The sequence below is a fragment of the Apodemus sylvaticus genome, chromosome 6 (genome assembly GCF_947179515.1).
Source record: "Apodemus sylvaticus chromosome 6, mApoSyl1.1, whole genome shotgun sequence".
NCBI classification, from domain to species: Eukaryota; Metazoa; Chordata; class Mammalia; order Rodentia; family Muridae; genus Apodemus; species Apodemus sylvaticus.
The window spans coordinates 49,978,147-49,999,543 of NC_067477.1; the positions used below are offsets into that span (position 1 = coordinate 49,978,147).

A 21,397-nucleotide genomic window follows, 5' to 3' on the forward strand; every position below is an offset into this window, starting at 1 on the left:
TTCTTTCAAATTCTTCCCATTAAAGGCATCAAGTAAGGGTAGGGATAGAGTCCAAGGCAGTTGCAGAATATTTAATCTAGTGTGTTTCAGAGCATGCTGTGCAAATGTTGGGTTTAGATGCAGTAAGCAGAAACCAATGTGATCTGAAGAATCTAGGACAGCTGCTGTGGGGAGGAGACTTCACTCCACTCCGGCATACAATCAATGCTCTGATATTAAACCTTAACAGTCAAAATGCACTCATGAGATCTTAGTAAAGAAGATTAATTGGAGGAGAAGAGGGGAAGGGATAGGGGTTTTTGGAGGGGAGATGAGCAAAGGGAATACCATTTGAAATGTAAATAAAGAAAATATCTAATAAAAATAAGAGCTAAAAAAGATTAATTGGTTTGAAAGTGGAGCTATAAAAGATGCCTATAGGATTTTTTCTTTTTCCTTTTCTTTTTTGGTATACATAAAATTTTATTATTTTGCTTTTTTAAAATTAAACTAATAAAATTTATTTTAAAATATACAACTCAGTATTGACATTTTAAGTCATCAACATAATTTATAATATTTAAATGCCTCTTGAATATATATATATATGAATATATATATGAATATATATATGATATTTTCTAAAGCTAGAAGTAGTATGCACTCAACCAGTTTTTAAAATCTATTAAAAACATGATACAAGTAGAAAAAGATCTATCCTCTATGATCTAGCCCTCTATGATCTATGATCTAGCCCTCTATGAAAGAAAATTGTTACAAGTTCCTGATTAGACAGAAACCATTCTATCTCCAAGGGAGACTATGCAGTGTAACTGTGGATTCATATAACAAGTTGGGTAGTGTTCCTTCTGCTTCTACTTTGTGGAATAGTTTGAAGAGTATTGGTATTAGGTCTTCTCTGAAGGTCTGACGGAATTCTGCACTAAAACCATCTGGTCCTGGGCTTTTTTTGGTTGGGAGACTTTTAATGACTGCTTCTATTTCTTTAGGGATTATGGGACTGTTTAGATGATTTATCTGATCCTGATTTAACTTTGGCATTTGGTATCTGTCTAGAAAATTGTCCATTTCATTCAGATTTTCTAGTTTTGTTGATTATAGGCTTTTGTAGTAGAATATACCTTCTTCTCAGCACCCCATTCTCCAAAATTAATCATATAATCGGTCACAAAACAGGCCTCAACAAATGCAAGAAGATTGAAATAATCCCTTGTATCCTGTAAGATCCCCATGGACTAAGGCTGGTCTTCAATAACAACAAAAACAAGAGAAAGTCCACAATCACATGGAAACTGAACAATGGCCCCACTCAATGATAAATTGGTCAAGGAAGAAATAGAGAAATTAAATACTTAATGCGAATTGATCCATTCTTATTTCCTTGTACTAAGCTCAACTCTACGTGGATCAAGGACTTCCACATAAAACCAGACACACTGAAACTAATAGAAAAGAAACTGGGGAAGACCCTTGAGGACATGGGCACAGGGGGAAAGTTCCTGAACAGAACATCAGTTAGCTTATGTTTTAAGATCAAGAATTGACAAATGGGACCTCATAAAATTACAAAGTTTCTGTCAGGCAAGGACACGTCAATCGGACAAAAGGGCAATGAACAAACTGGGAAAAGATCTTCACCAACCCTACATCCGACAGAGGGCTAATATCCTATATATACAAAGAACTCAAGAAGTTAGACTCCAGCGAGCCAAATAACCCTATTAAAAATGGGGTACAGAGTTAAACAAAGTATTTTCATTTGAGGAATATCAAATGGCTGAGAAGCACCTAAGGAAATGTTCAGCATCCTTAGTAATCAAGGAAATGCAAATCAAAATGACCCTGAAATTTCATCTCACAGCAGTCAGAATAGCTAAGATTAAAAACTCAGGAGACAGCAGGTGTTGGCGAGGATGTGGAGAAAGAGGAACACTCCTCCACTGCTGGTGGGGTTGTAAGATGGTACAACCACTATGGAAATCAGTCTGGCAGTTCTCAGAAAACTGGGTATGACACTTCCGGAGGACCCTGTTATACCACTCCTGAGCATATACCCAGAGGATTCCCCAGCATGCAATAAGGACGCATGCTCCACTATGTACATAGCAGCCTTATTTATAATAGCCAGAAGCTGGAAAAAACCCAGATGTCCCTCAATGGAGGAATGGATACAGAAAATGTGGTATATTTACACAATGGAACACTACTCAGCAATTAAAAACAACGAATTCATGAAATTCTTAGGCAAATGGTTGGATCTGGAAAATATCCTAAGTGAGGTAACCCGATCACAAAAGAACACACATGAAATGCAGTCACTGATAAGTGGATATTAGCCCAGAAGCTCTGAATACCCAAGACACAATTCACATATCAAATGACTCCCAAGAAGAAGGAAGGAGAGTTTCCTGGTCCTGGAAAGGCTTGATGCAGCATTGTAGGGGATTACCAGACAGAGAAGTGGGAGGGGGTTGATTGGAGAATGGGCAGAGGGAAGAGGGCTTATGGGACTTATGGGGAGGGGGGAACCAGGAAAAGGAAAATCATTTGGATTGTAAACAAAGAATATAGAAAATAAAAAAAGAAAACAAAGACACAACATACACAGTCTTATGGGACACGATAAAAGCAGGAAGCGGAAAACTCAGCCCTGATTGCCTCCCAATAAAAACTGGAAAGAGCATACACTAGCAGCTTCAGAGTATATCTGAAAGTTCTAGAACAAAAAGAAGCAAATACACCCAAGAGGAATAGATGGCAGGAAATAATCAAACTCAGGGCTGAAATCAACCACGAAGAAGCAAAACGGAACTATAACAAGAATCAACAAAACCAGGAAGCTGGTTCTTTGAGAAAATCAACAAGATAGATAAACCCTTATCCAGACTAACCAGAGGGCACAGAGACAGTATCCAAATTAACAAAATCAGAAATGAAAAGGGAGATAGAACAACAAAAACTGAGGAAATTAAAAAGGTCATCAGATTCTACTACAAACACCTATACAAAACTGGATTTTTTCCCCCATTTTCTAATTTCCAGTGAGTATAATTTTCACTTCTGTTAAGGTCTTCACATTTCTAAATGTCACCTTAATTCCATGTCTTGCAAAATGAAGCAGACTGTTGGCTCTTTTCACCCATACATTTCTTCAGTGCTACAAAAGCTAATGACCCCCTCACTTCTACACTGCTATACACTGGGTACAGTGATTGATGGTAATCCCCTGCGTTAGAAAGGCAGGAGGCCTGCAGGGTTGACAGCTGCTGGGGCACATTGTGCTTAGCAGTTTATCACCAATCCCACCCATAGGCATACAGAAGACTCCGACACAGGCCTTCTGGGGGCTTCTCTAGGCATTGGTGGCTTGAGCCGTGGGGGCTGTGGCGTCTTACCTTCTATCTTTGAGATGCAGTTGCCATCTAATGTGAGCTCCTCCAGGTTGACACAGGACTCAAGGCCTTCCATTTTGGAGAGGTTATTATTGCTGAACGATGCCCATTTCAAATTCTCCAATTTTTCTAGATTTGTGATTTCAAAGAGATGTTGTCCATCTAAATTTAAGGCAGTTATCTATACAATAATTTATATTACATGTTACTTCTGAATCTTGCAAACAAATTCAAAATTATTAGATTTAAAAAGCTAACAACACAATCCAAATGTGATACGTAAATGTTAGAATTCCTTCAGGAACTAATGATATGAAAAAGTCTTAGATTACAACAAAGTGAAAGTCCAACAAGACTCTAACGGGGATGCTTGTTGTATTGTGGGCAGGACAGTGGGCCAGTTGGGTGTCACTGTAACTACTGGGACAGCTCCTGATAAAGCCTCAGCTGCGGAGCCACTTTGTTTCCAGGCACACTCCTTCCTAGCTGGGCTCATTGTTAGTGGTGGATATAAAAATCTGGCCCTTTCAGCCCCACTTGGAATAACTTTAAGCATCACTCTGATTCCAGGACTTGGGACTATCACTGAGCCTACTCTGCAGCCCAGTAACAACCCATATTACGTGAGGAAAATGTCACCAATGTTTTCCATTTTCAAGGGTTCGATTAGCTTTGTTGGTATCTTTCAAGTCTGCACTAGAAAGGACTCTGAAGCTTCTGGGGCTGTGACTGTCCCTGGCTAAGGCCTGGATAATTCCCAGATTCTCTTGCAAAAATTTCAGCTCCCTTGCCATCAGGGTGCTGGCTTGATCTCTGGCTCTGAGCAGAGTTGGCTAAACTTAGTATCAAAGTCTACTCTTCAGTTTGTATCCTTCAATCTACATCTCCAATTTATAGACCTTCATTCTAAATCTCTAATTCCATAATAACTATAGTTGAAGATGAGTTCCTGAAACATATTTCTAGAACTTGGTCTTATCTTTTTATATTCTCTAAGAAAATGGGTACATTTATTACTTTAAAAATAATAAATTGATTGTATGTTTTCCCAACTTTATTGAAGCATAATTTACCATATAAAATGATAACTAGAGTATATTATTTGATAGCTGTGCATTATAAATTAAACACTGTGAGCTCAATTCGATGTGGAATCTAAGCAGCTAAACTCACAGAGGCAGAGGGAAGATGGATAGTTTCTGGGGATGGAGGTGGGAGGTGATGGAAACAGGGTCAAAGGGCATAAACTTTTAACTTTTCAAGAATGATGAGTTCTGAGGGGTAAAGTATATTATTACGACTACAGTTAGAAACAGTGTGGTATACTTGACATTTGCCAGGAAAGAACATCTTAAGTCTTCCTTCCCCATTTTATCTCTTCATGTTTCTTGTGTCTATCTGTGTCCTCCTCATGGTTCACACCAGTCTTGACTACAGAGATCAATGTAAGCTGACCCAAGTTTTAATGAATGAGTCGTTACCTTCAAGTACCAGTTCCCGGTCAGATGAAAGTGGGGTCCTAACTTTGAAATCTGGGTCAGAATTTTGGCAGAAGGCCATATACTGAGCATCCGAGGTCTTTCCTCTTTAGAACTAGAATGCTGTAAGAGAGTTAACTAATAGGATAAAAAAAATAGGATGAATAAAAGGGATAGCATAACAATGTTCATTTATACACAGCTAAGAAGTTTAGTTTCCCATGGAAGATGAATATCCCAATAAATGACTTTAAAACAGTTCCTTTCCCTTAAAATATCCTCTAACTCCAGCTAAATTTTAACTTTCAGTTTGTCTTGTTTTCCTACACACACCTTCACGGATGCTTATACTCTAAACATCCATCTAACACTCCCATGAAACCACTTATGATCTAGAACAGCCCTGCAAGCTCCTGTGGTCACATCTCGAGCATCCTCCCACCCTCCCTGAGATGGGGCCCCTCGTACATGCCTCTCTGTCATCCTCTCCTTTCTTCTCTCTAGTCTCCTTTGTGCTCATACACAATGCATCATTAAGCTCTGCACTCTTTGAACGTTTTTGAAACCAAACTATGTATTATTTACTTGCTTCTTCTCAACACTATGAAATTCATCTATGCTGCAGCACTGAGCTGGAGTTCAATTGTAGTCAGTGATGTGTAAATTTCCTGTGTGACTCTCTCTCTCCCCACCGCTTCCCTTTTCTAGACAAGGTTTCACATAGCACAGAATGTCCTTGAACTTTCTATGTAGCTTAGGATGACAAACTTCTTCTGAGTCAATTGCCTTACCTCCCAAATGCAGGTGATAAAGACGTGCACACCATGCCTGGTTTGTGGGGTGCTAAGAACTGAACCCAAGGCCTTTTGCACAATACACAACCCTTGGGTACTGAGCTACATCCCTAGCCTTGTATAGTGTTCTCTTAATGACTCTGCTGACCATGAACACTGCTGTGCAGTCCAAGGCTACTGAACACTTCCACTGTGGAAACCCTTGAACCCTTGTGTCTCTGGTACATACACAGTGTTTCTTCAGAGAATATAATGTTGGGGGCAGGGAAGGGAGGAGGAGAGAGTGAAGAGAGAGGTAGGAAGTCAAATAGAATTTCCAAAGCAATTGTAACAATTATAATTACAGGATTTTTAAAAAAGCAACAATTGTTCTTTTTTTTTTTTTTACGATTTAATTATTTATTATATTTAAGTACACTGTAGCCGTCTTCAGACATTTCAGAAGAGGGCATCAGATCTTGTTATGGGTGGTTGTGAGCCACCATGTGGTTGCTGGGATTTGAACTCAGGACCTTTGGTAGAGTAGTCAGTGCTCTTAACCACTGAGCCATCTTTCCAGCCTGTAATTACTGTTTCATATTCTGGCTGTAACTTAAACTTTTTGCCAATCTGTATTTATTGGCAGATCATTGTGTTTGAACCTTTGTGTTTTGAATGTTAGTATAGTAAAGCATCGTTTTCTAAATTAGTTGGCTCTTCTAATATCCTATCCAGTGAGATGCTTTTCCACCTCCTTCCTTGTTTTGTCTTGTTTTCCCTCGGTTGTCTGTCTTTTTCTGCACACAACTGGGATATTGAGAGAGACTATATTTTGACATTTGTGTTGTAAATTTTCTTCCCTGGCAGATTACTTACCTTTCTTTTTCTTTCCGTATAGAATCCTTCAAGGAAAGGCTGTACCAATTTTACCATAAACTCCATCTTTCATGATATGCCTGTTGTCTCCTTCCTTATGAATAATTGCTTAATCCATGGTCACAAGGATAAATCACATGGATATTTTGTTCTAAAACATTCTTGGTTTTGTCTTTTTGAATTTTTTTAAAGATTTATCTATTTTCATGTGCACTGGTGTTTTGCCTGCATATATGTGTGTGTGTGTGCATGTGTGTGTGTGGCCTAGAGCCACTGGAACTGGAGTTACAGACATTTGTGAACTGCCATGTAGGTGCTGGGACTTGAACCGGAATCCTGCTGAGGAGCAGCCTGTACTCTTAACCACTGAGCCATCTGTCCAGCTCCCTGCAGAGAGGTTTTTACACATTGGCCCAGCCAGCGCTTTGTACTGAGCAGCTGCTTCAGCCTGCAAAGGTGCTTCCATTGTCTAGGAAGCTCTCCCAGAGGTCTGGGCCTCCGCTGGGTCTTTGTTCTGAGATGCTAAGTGTCTTTAGCAGCCTTTGGTCTTTTCCAACACATTAATTATAATTTTATCAACAAAAATTTTCTCCCCTTCATTTTGATTAGATCTAAAACCAACTGTTATGCTGTTTAAGGAACAAACATTCAAGTATCCCAGGGGTTGAGGGGAGCTACGGGTAGGGGAACTGGGAGGCGGGGAGGGAACGGATGCTGCTATCAGATGTAAGAGAGAATAACGATCTCTTTATTCTCCTTACACCTTTATTGAGAAATCAGATTGAGATAGAGCTGAACGTTGGCGATCAAAACCAGGGCCAACCCAAGATGTACAGTGTTTGTAATAATCTACATCCCCAACACTCAAAATACAGGATTCTCTATCTGTATAACGTAGGTATTTCTGCCCCGCAGGCTAACAGGTTAGCTTTGTTTTTAGCAGGTTACACACAATATCGATACTAAATACTATACTAAGTACAGTACTATATTAAGCTTATTGTACTAAGCTTACTGCACATTCGAATACTACTTATTTTCATGCAGCCTCTAGAAAGGACTCAGTAAGTTCATGTGATTAGAAAGTAATTACCTGGAGATATTAGGGGGAGGGCCTGGCATTTGGGCTGTTCCAAGATAATGCATAAAGCCTGCTGTTGTTTATGGGGGAGGGCTTGGGAGCCTCATTAGTGTAGGAAAATTGTCAAGAGGTAACATTGGTATATGTTTATTTTTTATTAATATACCAGGAGAGTGTATCAAGCTTAATGAAAGAAAATAAGCCAGAAAAGTATCACTTGTATGTCCACCTATCTCAGGGAATCGTAATCTACTGATGCCAACCTGAGTAATCTTTGTTCCACTAATGAACTTCAGAGCTGCTCTGGTTTCTTCTTCAGAGATGAGGAGTCCGTCTAAGTGTGTAAGAGTCTTTAGTCTGCCAATAACACTCAGCCTCAATGTGGCTGGCTTGGGAAAAAATATCAAAAAAGTTAATTTTCATAAGACATCACATGTATTATGGCATGGGAAAGTAACACTTCCTTCTTTTCCTTATAATTGAAAACTTTTAATACTACTTAGCTTCTAAAACTAAAGACTTAATTTAATTGTTTAAGTAATAGTTGGAACTAAATTATGTGAGGATAAATCTGTTCCATTTTCAGGATGCGAGTCCACTGCTCTGAGTGGAGATCCCAGGAGCGCTTGGAAAGCGTCTGGTGAAAAGGATGATGGGAGTCACGGGGAGACTCATGTTTGCTGAGTGGGCGGTAAGCCAGGCAGCTCCTTGCTGGACTCAGCATAGACTCTGGACTTTGAAGTCCAACTCGACAGGGAGGTAGTGACCATTAGAGAAATCTGCTTTGGCAACAAAACAGAACAGAACAAAACAGTATTGCTTTGTCTAGCTTAAATTCAGTGTTAAAAATTTAGTAATATGGTCCACTTAATAGAACCAGTTATTTTACTAGTGCTTTTCAAACACCAAATATAACCTTACAAATGTCAGTTATTTAGTCTTGAGATGTGGTCTTACTTCAAAGCCTATGCTGGCCTTGAACTCACAACCCTCCTGTTTCTGTCTCTCAAATGCAGTGCCTTGGCTCTATGTACATTTTAGAAGCAATGAAAGAAGATTCTTAAAATTATAAATTTGGGCTCATTTAAAACACTGGGAGATAGCCTTAAAGGGATAATATGAATGATAATAAAAATAATATTCAAATTTCCTTCTCTAATAGAATATGATTTTATAATTTAGGTTTATGAAGAGACATGATTTCTATATTTTAAAGAAAATAAATAATGAAAATTGCAAAATAAGCATGGGTATGTTATTCTGGATATGTTATTATCCAGAGTTTAAGGCATGTTGTAAAATGCTGTTCCCTTCTTAACAGTGTATTTCCCTTACCGTATCAGATTATTCTTGGCTCCAGTGTGTCATTATAAAAGCATTCTAGCACACTGGCATGAATTCGCTGAAAGTTTGCAAATGACAATGACTTCGATCACTCTTAGAGCAGTAATACATTCAGACTGTCACAAGCAACAAGACACCTGGTATGACAGCACAGCTTTCTCTTACAGTGACATTCGAGCCATCACCACTCTAAACCTACGTGTCCAAGATTTTGAAGGAAGCACAAGAAACAGGTGTGGCTTGCCTATTTCTGGCTAGGATCAAGCAGCGAGGCAGAGACTGGTTCTGAACTTAGGGCATCTGCTTTTCTAGTGGTGTCTGCTTCATACCTTCTGCCAGGGGTTGTGCTGAATGTCCAGGGTGAGAAGGCTGGTGGTGTGTTTGCACAACACATTGATCTCGTCGCCAGTCTTCTTCAGCTGGTTCCAGCTCAAGTCTAAATGCTTCAGTTTCATCAGGCCTCTGAACCCCTCCAGGGTTATCACATGGTTATGGCTGGCGTCCAAGTACTCGAGGTTGTACTGTGGCACATACAGAGAGGTGCAATGCTGACTCAGGGTTTGTGCATACCAAGTGCATGTCACACGTTTTCTTATAACACACAGAAAACCTACACGAGAATCCCACTGCCTTGAGACTGCCACACTGGGCCACGGTAGCGCTTCTCAGGGCAGGCTTTGCTCTTGTCAAGTTGGGAGAAGGAAAGGTTTGTAGATGAATTAGGCAATTAGACCATGGCTTTGACAATGGAGGAGCACTGTCAAATACACAAAACCAATCCTTCTTAAGGACTACAGAGACTACCGCATAGCTTTCCTCATTTCTCTGAACACAGAGCTGCAGGGCCTTGTTTGCTCAAGAGGACAGGCAAACAGTGACTTGCAAAACAACTTGTTACCCACAAAAATACATGTCTTTATACATAATACCTAATTATATTGTTGAGATGGCTTCAGTTACAGAAGAGTACATCCTTAGAGACAGAAATTTAATTTTATTTTATAACTTTTTAAAGAGATGCATGGTTTTCTAAAACTAGGCCTCTTGGTATAGGCCCATGATTGGTGTTAGCAATAAAATGCACCTTTCATAAAATGGCAAAGCCAAGCAACTGTGGTAGTGTGTGCAGTGCACTGGGTGAGAGCATGCCCGGGGAGAGGGCAGGGAGAGGAACTAGGGAAGGGGCAGAGGGCTGCACAAGGGGCTGTGGATCTCAGTAGCAAACTCCCGTCTTTCTGCGTGGGCTGCGTTGTAAGCACACTCTCCTAAGAGTGCCCCAACTCACATAATTGCATTGCTTATTTTAATGTATCTTAGTGTTATTTTATAATAAATAATAAAATACATATTAAGGCCATCCAATTGACACAGTGACCACTGTGCTGTGAATTAGATCCCCAGAACATGCTCATCTCACAACTGGACATTTCTTTCCTGTGACCAACATTTCCTCTCCCTCAAGGCCCAGGCTGCCATTCTGCTTCTATGCGTTTGACTTGGCATTTATGTTTCAAAAGAGCAACTCTTACCAAGTGGTACACATCATCTAAGCAAGTAAATTCGTTAAAGCTAATGTTTAGCTTTCGAAGCCCAGTTAACTTGGAAAGATCTCTCAGTTTGCTCAAGCTATTCCCATGTAGATTCAGATTCTGAAAGCAAAAATAAATGTGAATTGAAAAACAAAATACATTGCTTTCTGTGATGCAGTCTAGATGTTAATAGCTAATATATGTAGAATAATTATCAATGCTTCTTAGCCTTTTGCCTAAGATCAAGGGAATAATTAAATCATCTCTAATAATGCAAAAAATGAGAACATGATTGTTATGAATAACATTCAAAGAATGCTAATATAGTAAGTAAATATGCTATGTGATGTTGAAAGTTAATAATAGTTGTAGCAACACAGCTGGGCCTGATATGTGATCAACATGACTTCCTATTTGATCTAAGTTTGTTATAATTAACAAGAAATTCTTCTTGGGTGAATAAATATATTGGTTAGGGTATTTATTTGTTAGGGAGATCTTTTCTTGTTAGCCAGTAAGCAGCAGAGGCTCTCACGATTTCAGATATTAGGCAGAAAAAGACACAGGAAAGAGGTTTAAGTGTGCCCCTTGGCTGAGCCACTGGACCAAGGGAGAAAGTCTGAGGGTCTTGAATCAGGGGAACAGAAGGTCAAAGAGGAAGATGAGTGGGCATCCAAGGGCATGCCTGCATCGCATGTTGGCCTGGACGTTCCCTGTTCATCTCATCCTCAGACACACAAAACAAACTTTATTTCAGTTTTGTATTTAGAAGTGCTCGTGATGCCTACACGGTTTTCTGACTTCAAAGCTCACGTTCTGAATGTATTGACTCTAACCAAACAAGTGAAAGATCTGTATGAGAAGAACTTCAGGTTTCTGAAGAAGGAAATCGAAGAAGACCTCAGAAAATGGAAAAATCTTCCATACTCATGAATTGGCAGAATTAATATAGTTAAAATGGCCATCTTGCTAAAAGCAATCTACAGATTCAATGCAATCCCCATCAAAATCCCAACTCAGTTCTTCATAGAGTTAGAAAGAGCAATTCTCAAATTCATCTGGAATAACAACAACAACAACAAAACCCAGGATAGCTAAAACTATTCTCAACAGTAAAAGAACTTCTGGGGGAATCAGTATCCCGGACCTCAAGCAGTACTACAGAGCAATAGTGTTAAAAACTGCATGGGATTGGTACAGTGACAGGCAGGTAGATCAATTGAATAGGATTGAAGACCCAGAAATGAACCCACACACCTATGGTCACTTGATCTTTGACAAAGGAGCTAAAACCATCCAATGGAAAAAAAAAGATAGCCTTTTCAACAAATGGTGCTGGTTCAACAGGAGGTCAGCATGCCAAAGAATGCAAATTGATCCATTCTTATCTCCTTGTACTAAGATCAAGTCCAAGTGGATCAAGGACCTCCACATAAAACCAGACACACTGAAACTAACCGGGGGAAAAAAAAACAAAAACAAAAAACTGGGGAAGACTCTTGAGGACATGGGCACAGGGGGAAAGTTCCTGAACAGAACACCAATAGCTTATGCTCTAAGATCAAGAATTGACAAATCAGACCTCATAAAATTACAAAGTTTCTGTAAGGCAAAGGACACTGTCAAGCAGACAAAATGGCAACCAACAAATTGGGAAAGGATCTTCACCAACCCTACATCCAACAGAGGGCTAATATCCAATATATACAAAGAACTCAAGAAGTTAGACACCAGAGAGCCAAATATCCCTATTAAAAAAATGGGGTACAGAGCTAAACAAAGAATTTTCACTTGAAGAACTTCAAATGGCTGAGAAGCACCTTAAAAAATGTTCAGCATCACTAGTCATTAGGGAAATGCAAATCAAAACAACGCTGAGATTCCACCTTATACCAGCCAGAATGGCTAAGATTAAAAACTCAGGAGACAGCAGGTGTTGGCAAGGATGTGGAGAAAGAGGAACACTCCTCCACTGTTGGTGGGAATGCAAGTTGGTACAACCACTCTGGAAATCAGTTTGGCAGTTCTCAGAAAACTGGGCATGACACTTTTGGAGGACCCTGCAATACCACTCCTGAGCATATACCCAGAGGATTCCCCGGCATGCAATAAGGACACATGCTCCACTATGTTCATAGCAGCCCTATTTATAATAGCCAGAAGCTGGAAAGAACCCAGATGTCTCTCAATGGAGGAATGGATACAGAAAATGCGGTATATTTACACAATGGAATACTACTCAGCAATTAAAAACAATGAATTCATGAAATTTTTAGGCAAATGGTTGGATCTGGAAAATATCATCCTAAGTGAGGTAACCCAGTCACAAAAGAACACACATGGAATGCAGTCACTGATAAGTGGATATTAGCTCAGAAGCTCTGAATACCCAAGACATGATTCACATATCAAATGACTCCCAAGAAGAAGGAAGGAGAGTTTCCTGGTCCTGGAAAGGCTTGAAGCAGCATTGTAGGGGAGTACCAGGACAGAGAAGTAGGAGGGGGTAGGTCAGAGGGCGGAGGGAAGAAGGCTTAGGGGACTTTTGGGGAGTGGGGAACCAGGAAAGGGAAAATCATTTGGAATGTAAACAAAGAATATAGGAAATAAAAAAAGAAAGAGGTATTTGTGGGTATGCTACGAAGTACATAATGGCACAAGAGAACAGTACACCTAGCTGACTACAGTCCTCACAAGCAGCGTTGTGGAACGATTTCACTATCTACTGTCAACCACAGTCACACACTGGTGTGGATGCAGCTGAGCTCCTCACAGGGAGAACCAACTGAGTTTCTAATCATATCCAAACTTGGCTAAAACTGCCATGAAAGGCTAGGTTGTGCACACTATTCTAAAATTCACAGATAGGCCATACAGATGCATCATATTTAATATATCTGAAATAGAATTGATCATCTTCTCCTTCAGTCTGTGACTTAAGAGAGTCAATATTTTGTTGAACACCCCTTTCCTTCTTTCCATATATATTTGGTTCTAGAAATATTTCTCATGCCAGCTGCACAGTACTTTACCCACACCAGTGCCTTGTACTAACTAATTCGTCTTTGGTTCACTGCAACAGCTCCTACTCGATCATCATACCACCAGTCTGACTGCCACTAAGTTCACCTCCAAGATACCAAAGTTAGGGTTTTGAGAAGTAAGATTCTGCTCCTTGAAAATGTGCTACACTTTCTGGAGCAGACTACAAAGTGCACTCTTTCTGGAATTTCAGAATTGCTACCGCAGAGCACAGAAGTCCTGGTGAGGAAGCTATGATAGTACAGTAGGTCAGAGGCAATGGTAGTCTGGAAATCATGGTAGCAGCACATCTGAACATGTGCTCATAAGTCTCAAAGTCCTATTTCACATAGAGTTGCTTTAGTGTACAATAGCACTTTAGTTGATAACTCACATTCTGCTGATACATCTGTAAAGATAAAGCTGTCATATACTCATTGATTAATCCTAGAAACTGATTCAAACTTTTTGCTTTTACCTAAATCATTTAAAGAGAGATTACTGATCATTTAGAATAAAGCCACTTGCATATTAAAAAGCCACTTCAAGGAGCTACTGAACTCCCAACGCATGGGAGTGAATTAATACATGATATTGGTAGAAAATACACTCCAAAATTAAGACTTAATACTAATATTTCTCCTTAACAAGTTCTCATATTGACTGCATGTTGAAATATTTTACATATTTGGGTTAAATAAAGTGACAAAGAAATAATTTAAGAACATTTACTTTAAGTACTTTAAGGAAACTTAAAACTGCATGTGTGTTTCACAGTTGATTGCTACTATAGAACACTGGCCTAGTCTTCATACAACAAGAGGACTGGGTACTTTTCAATCCAATTATATGATTCCTAACAACATTGTGTAATAACTTTAGACTCCACATACTAGATTTAAATTCCAAATTCAGGCTTCCCTTCCATTTTTTTCTTATAATACTCACCACAATATGGCTGTAAATATTAGTCTTAGCAAGGGAAATTATTGTCTTCTCATCCAAACTAATGAGTTTTGGGCGGGGCTTAATCCTGGGCTCCATCTTCAGAACTTCATCATCAAATTTCAAATCCTGTGAGAATACTAATCCTTCAGAATACTTTTTGCCTTCTTCTAGAATAACATTGTTTAATGTAGAAAATAAAGAATGAACTTTGACCTAAAAAATATTTCAAAGGTTGAAAATTCAGTTATTATTTCATACATAAAACCAAATAGGCTGTATAGAAAACAATTGAGTTCTGCAGTTATACAATAATATCTAGAATAATAAAAATCACTTTAGTAATTATATAAATATAGATTAAGATTGTGAGCTAGGCATGCATGTTCCTATTCTCATCCATAAAGATTTCTTAAAACTGGCAAAGAATACATTTAAAATAGTTTATGGCATCAAACAGAACAAGCGTTAAGAAATGATCAGACACAGCGCAGAAGGCATTGGTATGTGTGACATGCAAGAGCAGAACTGTGACTTTTAGGGAAAAGATATTCAGGTGAAAACTTTTAAGAACAGATCCAGAGAAATGTGATGTTTAGAGTAAATATATAAAAGAGGAGGCTACTACTGGTAGGCACTGGGTTAGTACATGATTACAGCAAGGACTGTGAGTGAGTGAGTGAGTGAGTGAGTGAGTAAGTAAGAGAGTGAGTGAGAGAGAGTGAGTGAGAGTGAGCCACATGAACAAGCAGAACTGACCCTAGAAGAAAAGAAAATAACCAGAGAACACAATCTATAATAAGACATTATAGAAAAGAATAGAATGAATACTATAATAAATGTACAAGCAAACACTAAAATAAAATAATTAATAAGTACTAACAAACCAAATGATTATAACGGCAGATTTAAGTTATCATCCTGGAAGCCAGTACTGAGGAAATATCCCATAGCAAAGAATTAAGAGGTGACTATAAGAAAAAAGGAGAAAGTCATGTCCACATCATTTAGTTATCATTTCAGAGCCACTTCTCCAGGGTGGATTGCAGAGGACTCAACAGAGAACTGAAAAGAAGAAATAATCAAAGGAACTAAGAGAAGAAAGCTTCCCAGAAGTCAAGAGGAAACGAAATCATCAGATCTGAGGAGCTTCTGAGGCAGCGAGCAAGCAGCAAGCACGGTGTCTGCTGGCGCCAGTGAACCGTCAGTCCGCCCTCCTCCAGGCTGCTCTGACACGGACTGCTCTGCTTACTACTTGTCTAGCTGCTGTGAACCTGACAGGAAGAATCTCATGAGAACAGTAAAAAAAAAATATGCCTAGAATTATATTTAATACAAAGTACTACAGTATTACAAAGTGTGGAAAAGAGTATAGACACATATTCAATGAATGAAGTAGGCCACCATGTTTTTGGACAAGTAGACAAATGATTCAAAATATTTAACTCAGGGGTAGAGACATAGTTCAGTGGGCGAGAGCCCTTGTTGTACACGCACACGAACCTGTGTTAGAATCCTGTGTAACAAGCTGAGCACCTGAGCATGGCCACCTGTGCGGGCAAACCTAGCAATAGAGGCTGGGGCAGGGGTGTCCCAGCAGCTCAAGCTAGGCAGCCTCGCCCAATGGCAAGTGTGCTTCTAGTTCAGAGAGAGATCCTATCTCAGAGCAGTAAGATGGACAAGAAGAAGGCACCCGACAATGTTCTGTGCTGGCCTACACATGTACACACATTCACATGCATAAACTAAACACACATATCACACACACACATACACACACACACACACACACGCACAGAGAGAGAGAGAGAGAGAGAGAGAGAGAGAGAGAGAGAGAGAATTAATTCACTCCAAATGAAGCTTGAGATTCCATACAGTTTCAATCACATCTTAGTAGGAATTTTAAAAACTGAACTGGTAAATTAATTTTAGAGTTTGAGAAAAAAATATTCAAGAAAAAATTTAAAAAGTGTTACTACTAGAAACTGATGAGCTGATTATAACTTTTAAGGAACAAAAATGTTCAAGAATTTTTTTAAGTTTTTAAAAGATGGAGCAAGAGAGTTTTTCTTATCATATATTAAAATACATTATCAATACAGCAGAACAGGGAGTTATTTATACATAGATTTTTAAAATGTTAAAATAATTTAACTAGTAAGATAATATTTCAAAACACAGCAAAAGAACAACAATTAGATAGTATCCATTCATATTTAAGAAAACAAATGGATTAATCTTCAATTCACATAATATAAACTAATTTCTATATATACTTGAAAAGCCTAAAGTTTTAACATAAGCTAAATAAGCACTGAGGAAAAAAAGCAAAATATTTATTATAAGACTTTTGAAAGAAATATATAAAATTCAAAATCCACATTGGGAAAGATTGAGAGAAACAAAGTTTATAAATTATACATTAAATGGAAACTTTTGTTACAATTAAAATGAAAGGACAACAGAAAATTTATACTACAAAATAAAGTACTAATATTCACAATATATAATTTTAAAAATCGGCCTGAAAACAACCATTTTGTAGAAGTTACCCATGAGGGCTGGAGAGATGGCTCAGTGGTTAAGAGCACTGACTGCTCTTCCAAAGGTCCTGAGTTCAAATCCCAGCAACCACAAGATGACTAACAACCATCTAATGGGATCTGATGCCCTCTTCTGGTGTGTGTGTTTAAAGACAGCTACAGAGTACTCATATAAAATGAATAAATAAATATTTTTAAAAAAGAAGTTACCCATGAATGCAACAGGTGACTTGTAATGCTGTGAAGAGTTTTAAGCATATTTGAAATATTCTGCTTTTTTGCTTAAGAGAATAGAAAAAGTTTGATAGTATACCAAACTGTCAATGATCCAAACAAAACAAAACAAAATAAAAAACCAAACAAAAAAACTAACGACAAAAACTCCACGTCACACTCTGCTGTAAAAGTGTAAAATGGCCAAACCTCTGTGAAGGGTATGAGGCAATGCTAAAATTTAAACTGTGCGCATCTGTGGACTTTTATATGTCCTCTGTAGCTATCTCTTGCATAGGAGTGTCTAGAGTCATATAAAGACACATCTAAGGGCCAGGCAGTGGTGGCACACACCTTTAATCCTAGCACTTGGGAGGCAGAGGCAGGCGGATTTCTGAGTTCGAGACCAGTCTGGTCTACAGAGTGAGTTCCAGGACAGCCAGAACTACAAAGAGAAACCTTGTCTTGAAAAACAACAAACAAACAAAAAGACACATCTATAATAATGTTCACTATAATAATATATATGGATACATATAAATGTTATCCATACAGGATAACATATTAAATCAGTTTTATGAATAGTATACAGCCTCACAAAGAAGAAACGATGCATCTATGTGCAATGAAATGAACTATGGTTACAATGTATTGTGAAAAGCAAGATGTGGAGCTGGCTTCTACTAGCTAAGACTGTGTTGTGTGTCAATAGAAAAGGACTGAAAGCAAACCCTGCAAACCTTTTAGGGGATGCGCTGGTAAAAGGAGGGGGTGGGAGGTTAGGGGGAGGGAGCTTCCTGGGCTTATTCTATAGGCATCCATAGGCTTCAGATGTTTCTCAGTGAGACTACAGCTACAGAATAAACCTATAATGTGCCCACATAATAAAAGTATTCAGGTGTCATGATGACAAGTTTTGAAAATTCAGTCCTTCATAGAAGAGCAATTGTGTGTGGACACACATGCACACAAAGCATTGAGAAGCACACATAATACAAACTCTGCTTAACATTAATGGATTTCAAATTATTCAACTCCAGGCTAAGGAATACATGTTTTTAAAAATTGTAAAAAAAAAAAAATGCCTACCACTGTAGTATACTCAAATTCAACGATGTACTCTGGCAAAACGAGGTCATGGTCAAAGACAAACCATTTGTACTGCCGATAGCCACAATCACAAGTTCTTTGTCCTATGATAGAATCCAGAGTTAAAAAGTCTGGCAAGACAAACACTCAAAATACAGTAAATGTTTAAACTCCAGCGGAGATGAAGACGTGACAATGAATTCTTACCAACAATTTCCTACAATTACAAAACTGCGGATATTATAAAATCCTCCGTTCCAGCTCTTTCCCCACAGAGCAGGCTCTTGTGTAGTTTATCATTTTCCTCTTAAATCTTCATTTTACTGAGGACCAAATGGCTATGTAGTTTTGATAAATGTAGCATTCTAAGATCTTTATTAAAGGTTCTTTTTTAATTCTTTGAAAACTAATTGTTCCGTACACACTCACACAAGAAACCTTCCATCTCCATGACTTCTGCAACCACTGATTCAAAAACTGCAGGGCAGAAGTATGTGGATTAGAAAAGTGTTTGTAGAGAACTGTATATTTGTCACTATGCCTGGAACAATAAATGTATCTACAGTTTGCACCATTTCATTTATACTGCATTAGCTATTATTTTTATCTCTAGGTGTGTGTGTGTGTGTGTGTGTGTGTGTGGTGTGGTGTGTGGTATGTGTGTGTGTGTGCAAATACTGAGAGTTGAATGTATAGCTGAGTACACACACACACACACACACACCACACACACAGACAGACACACACACTCCTACCACAAATAATAATTAAATTATTGAAATTAATCTCAACATATATTATTGACATGAATAACAGAAAAATCACTATTATTCAGAAGTAGATTTTCATAGAAAAGTGTATGGGCCTTGTTAGGTTGAGATTAAACATGCTGTAAGTTGTAGACTGTTGTATTAAGTAGGAATGTTTTGTACTGAGAGGGATGGAATGGCACATCTTTCCTTTTGGCAGACATACTTAGCACATGTCTCTGGGGAACAAACACCGAGTTAACCATGGGGTAGTTGGCTTTACTGATGGGCTCCTGGTCACGAGCCTGGGTACTCTGGCCGAGAAAAACCTTCGCAATGAGGATGGTGCCTAAATATGAAAAAAGACATAATTTTAATAAATATGACCTTAACAAATTGCCAATGTAATGCTTATTAATCTTAATGCTCTGTAATGGCAGAGGCCATGGTTATTGATACTATATAGTGCACAGCATACAACTTGATTCAAAATAGGAGTTAGGACATATCTGATAATAAACTGGCCCTAAAAAGGACAGGGTGATTGGAGAGAACACACTTTAAGTACTGGGCATGGTGATTCATGCTTATAAATCCCAGTGCTCAAGAATCTAAAGCAGGATCCTTACATGCTTTAGGCCAAGTTTACATACTGAATTGCACATCACTGGGCTATAGGATGAAAAAAGAAACACAAATAAAACTATAAAGAAACTAGAAAAGAACACAATCATTTAGCAATGCCTTTGCTGTATTTGTGTCTCTGTATGTGAGTGTGTGTGAGACTCTGTGTGTCTGTGTGTCTCTCTGTATGTATTTCTGTGTGTATGTACTCTCTCTTATCATGTAGGCCCCAGGAATTGAACTCAGGTACCTGCTGAGACATCTTCTGTCTCTTCCACCTGAGTTCTAACAGGTACTAAATATAAATCTATGGAACGGAAGGACAGACATTTCTTCTCTCATGTATTTTTGAGATCTTTGTAATCTCATGAATACTAAAGATTCCTATGAGTCAAAAAAGTTGGAAAAACTCTAATCATTACATATACATTATATATATGAATTTCCAGTATTTTATTTTTATTTGCGTGTGTGTGTGTGTGATTGTGGGTTTGTACACATCACAAAGCAGTGCCTGTGGAGTTTAGAAGAGCATGTTGGATTTCCTGAAACTGGAGTTACAAGGTGGTTATGAACCACCCAGTGTGGGTTTCTGGAACTGACTCTGGTCCTCTGCAAAAGCAGCCAGTGCTCTTATAGACTCCGCCATTTCTCAAGTCCTGATTCTTTATTTTCACTCCATGAAAGATAAAATGTGAGTCAGCTTAGCCTGTTTTAGAAATGCATTTTAGAAGAATTAAGTAGATAGTAAATATGAGATTTTTCTAATATAATAACTGAAATGGAATAGAATAATTTGAAAAGTATCAGCTTTTTTTCAAGTAAAGAGGCCGTGGTTTAGCAACCCGCTTGTGTTTCTGATGATATTTAACTATATGAAGCCATGCGCAGCCGACAGCTTACCATGAACCATTCCAGCAGAACTGTGGTCTGGATCCTGGCATGCTATTCTCAAAGAACCAATAAGTGCTGCTAGCCCAAGGCTCCGGGCGCCAGGCTGCCAGGCAGGCCTTCTGGACCATGCTACACCTCCTGCCACAGCAGGTGTTCCTGGCTGAGGACCAACCGAAGTTCTGCCTACCTGATGCTCAGGCAGTTTGGTGACTGAGAGATAAGAGAATAAGCGCCCTTAATCCCTAGCCTGATTGTCTGTCTGATCTCTTTATTGTATGCCTTGATACTTCATTCATATTTATACTTATAGTAATTGTAACTTTTTTATTTAATTATGTGATTATTGATATTTGTAGGCACTATGTAGGGGAAACTGGTTTACACAAAACCAGACAGCGCTTAAGATACATTAAGCATCTAATTAGTACACTGTTAATTAGTACATTCTGATTAATGATGAGCGGAAGGGGAGGGAAGAGAAGGCACAGGGCCTGGCATTTTATGCAGCCTGGAAGTAAGCGCTTCCACGGTGTTTTACAGGTTGGTTCTTGTACTTAACACTGCCATCTATTTAAGTTGCAAAAATGGTATTTACTAACTGAATAAATTACCACACCGTTTGCCTTCTACAGAGCAACGTCTAATCCACGTGCTTTACAACTCATGCCAGGTTTCCTTATCACCTTAGATTGTGGTGACTTAGGACAAATCCGTCCAATCTTCCTGACTGCTCTATCTGATTATTTCACACACAAGCCAATTCTTTTCTCTTTCTCGTGAAGCAAGTGCGTGCTTCTGAGTTTATTCTTATGATGCAACGTAAGGACAGAGGCAGACTGAAAAGCA

The 21,397-nt window shown here is 38.7% G+C and overlaps 1 protein-coding gene across 2 annotated transcripts in view; it reads right to left on the reverse strand.

Moving 5' to 3' along the window:
* Lrrc9 (leucine rich repeat containing 9) overlaps positions 1-21,397 on the reverse strand; it is a 69,819-nt gene that overhangs the window by 31,229 nt on the left and 17,193 nt on the right. Inside the window, exons 13-20 of one of the 2 annotated variants that reach the window (XM_052186792.1) lie at positions 19,260-19,382; positions 18,285-18,415; positions 14,443-14,655; positions 10,474-10,593; positions 9,274-9,465; positions 7,864-7,989; positions 4,874-5,008; positions 3,396-3,573 (exon numbers count right to left, since the gene is read on the reverse strand). In XM_052186792.1, the coding sequence (XP_052042752.1) occupies positions 3,396-3,573; positions 4,874-5,008; positions 7,864-7,989; positions 9,274-9,465; positions 10,474-10,593; positions 14,443-14,655; positions 18,285-18,415; positions 19,260-19,382 (1,218 nt within the window). The remainder of the gene's footprint in view (positions 1-3,395; positions 3,574-4,873; positions 5,009-7,863; positions 7,990-9,273; positions 9,466-10,473; positions 10,594-14,442; positions 14,656-18,284; positions 18,416-19,259; positions 19,383-21,397) is intronic. The other variant, XM_052186793.1, reaches the window with a different exon arrangement.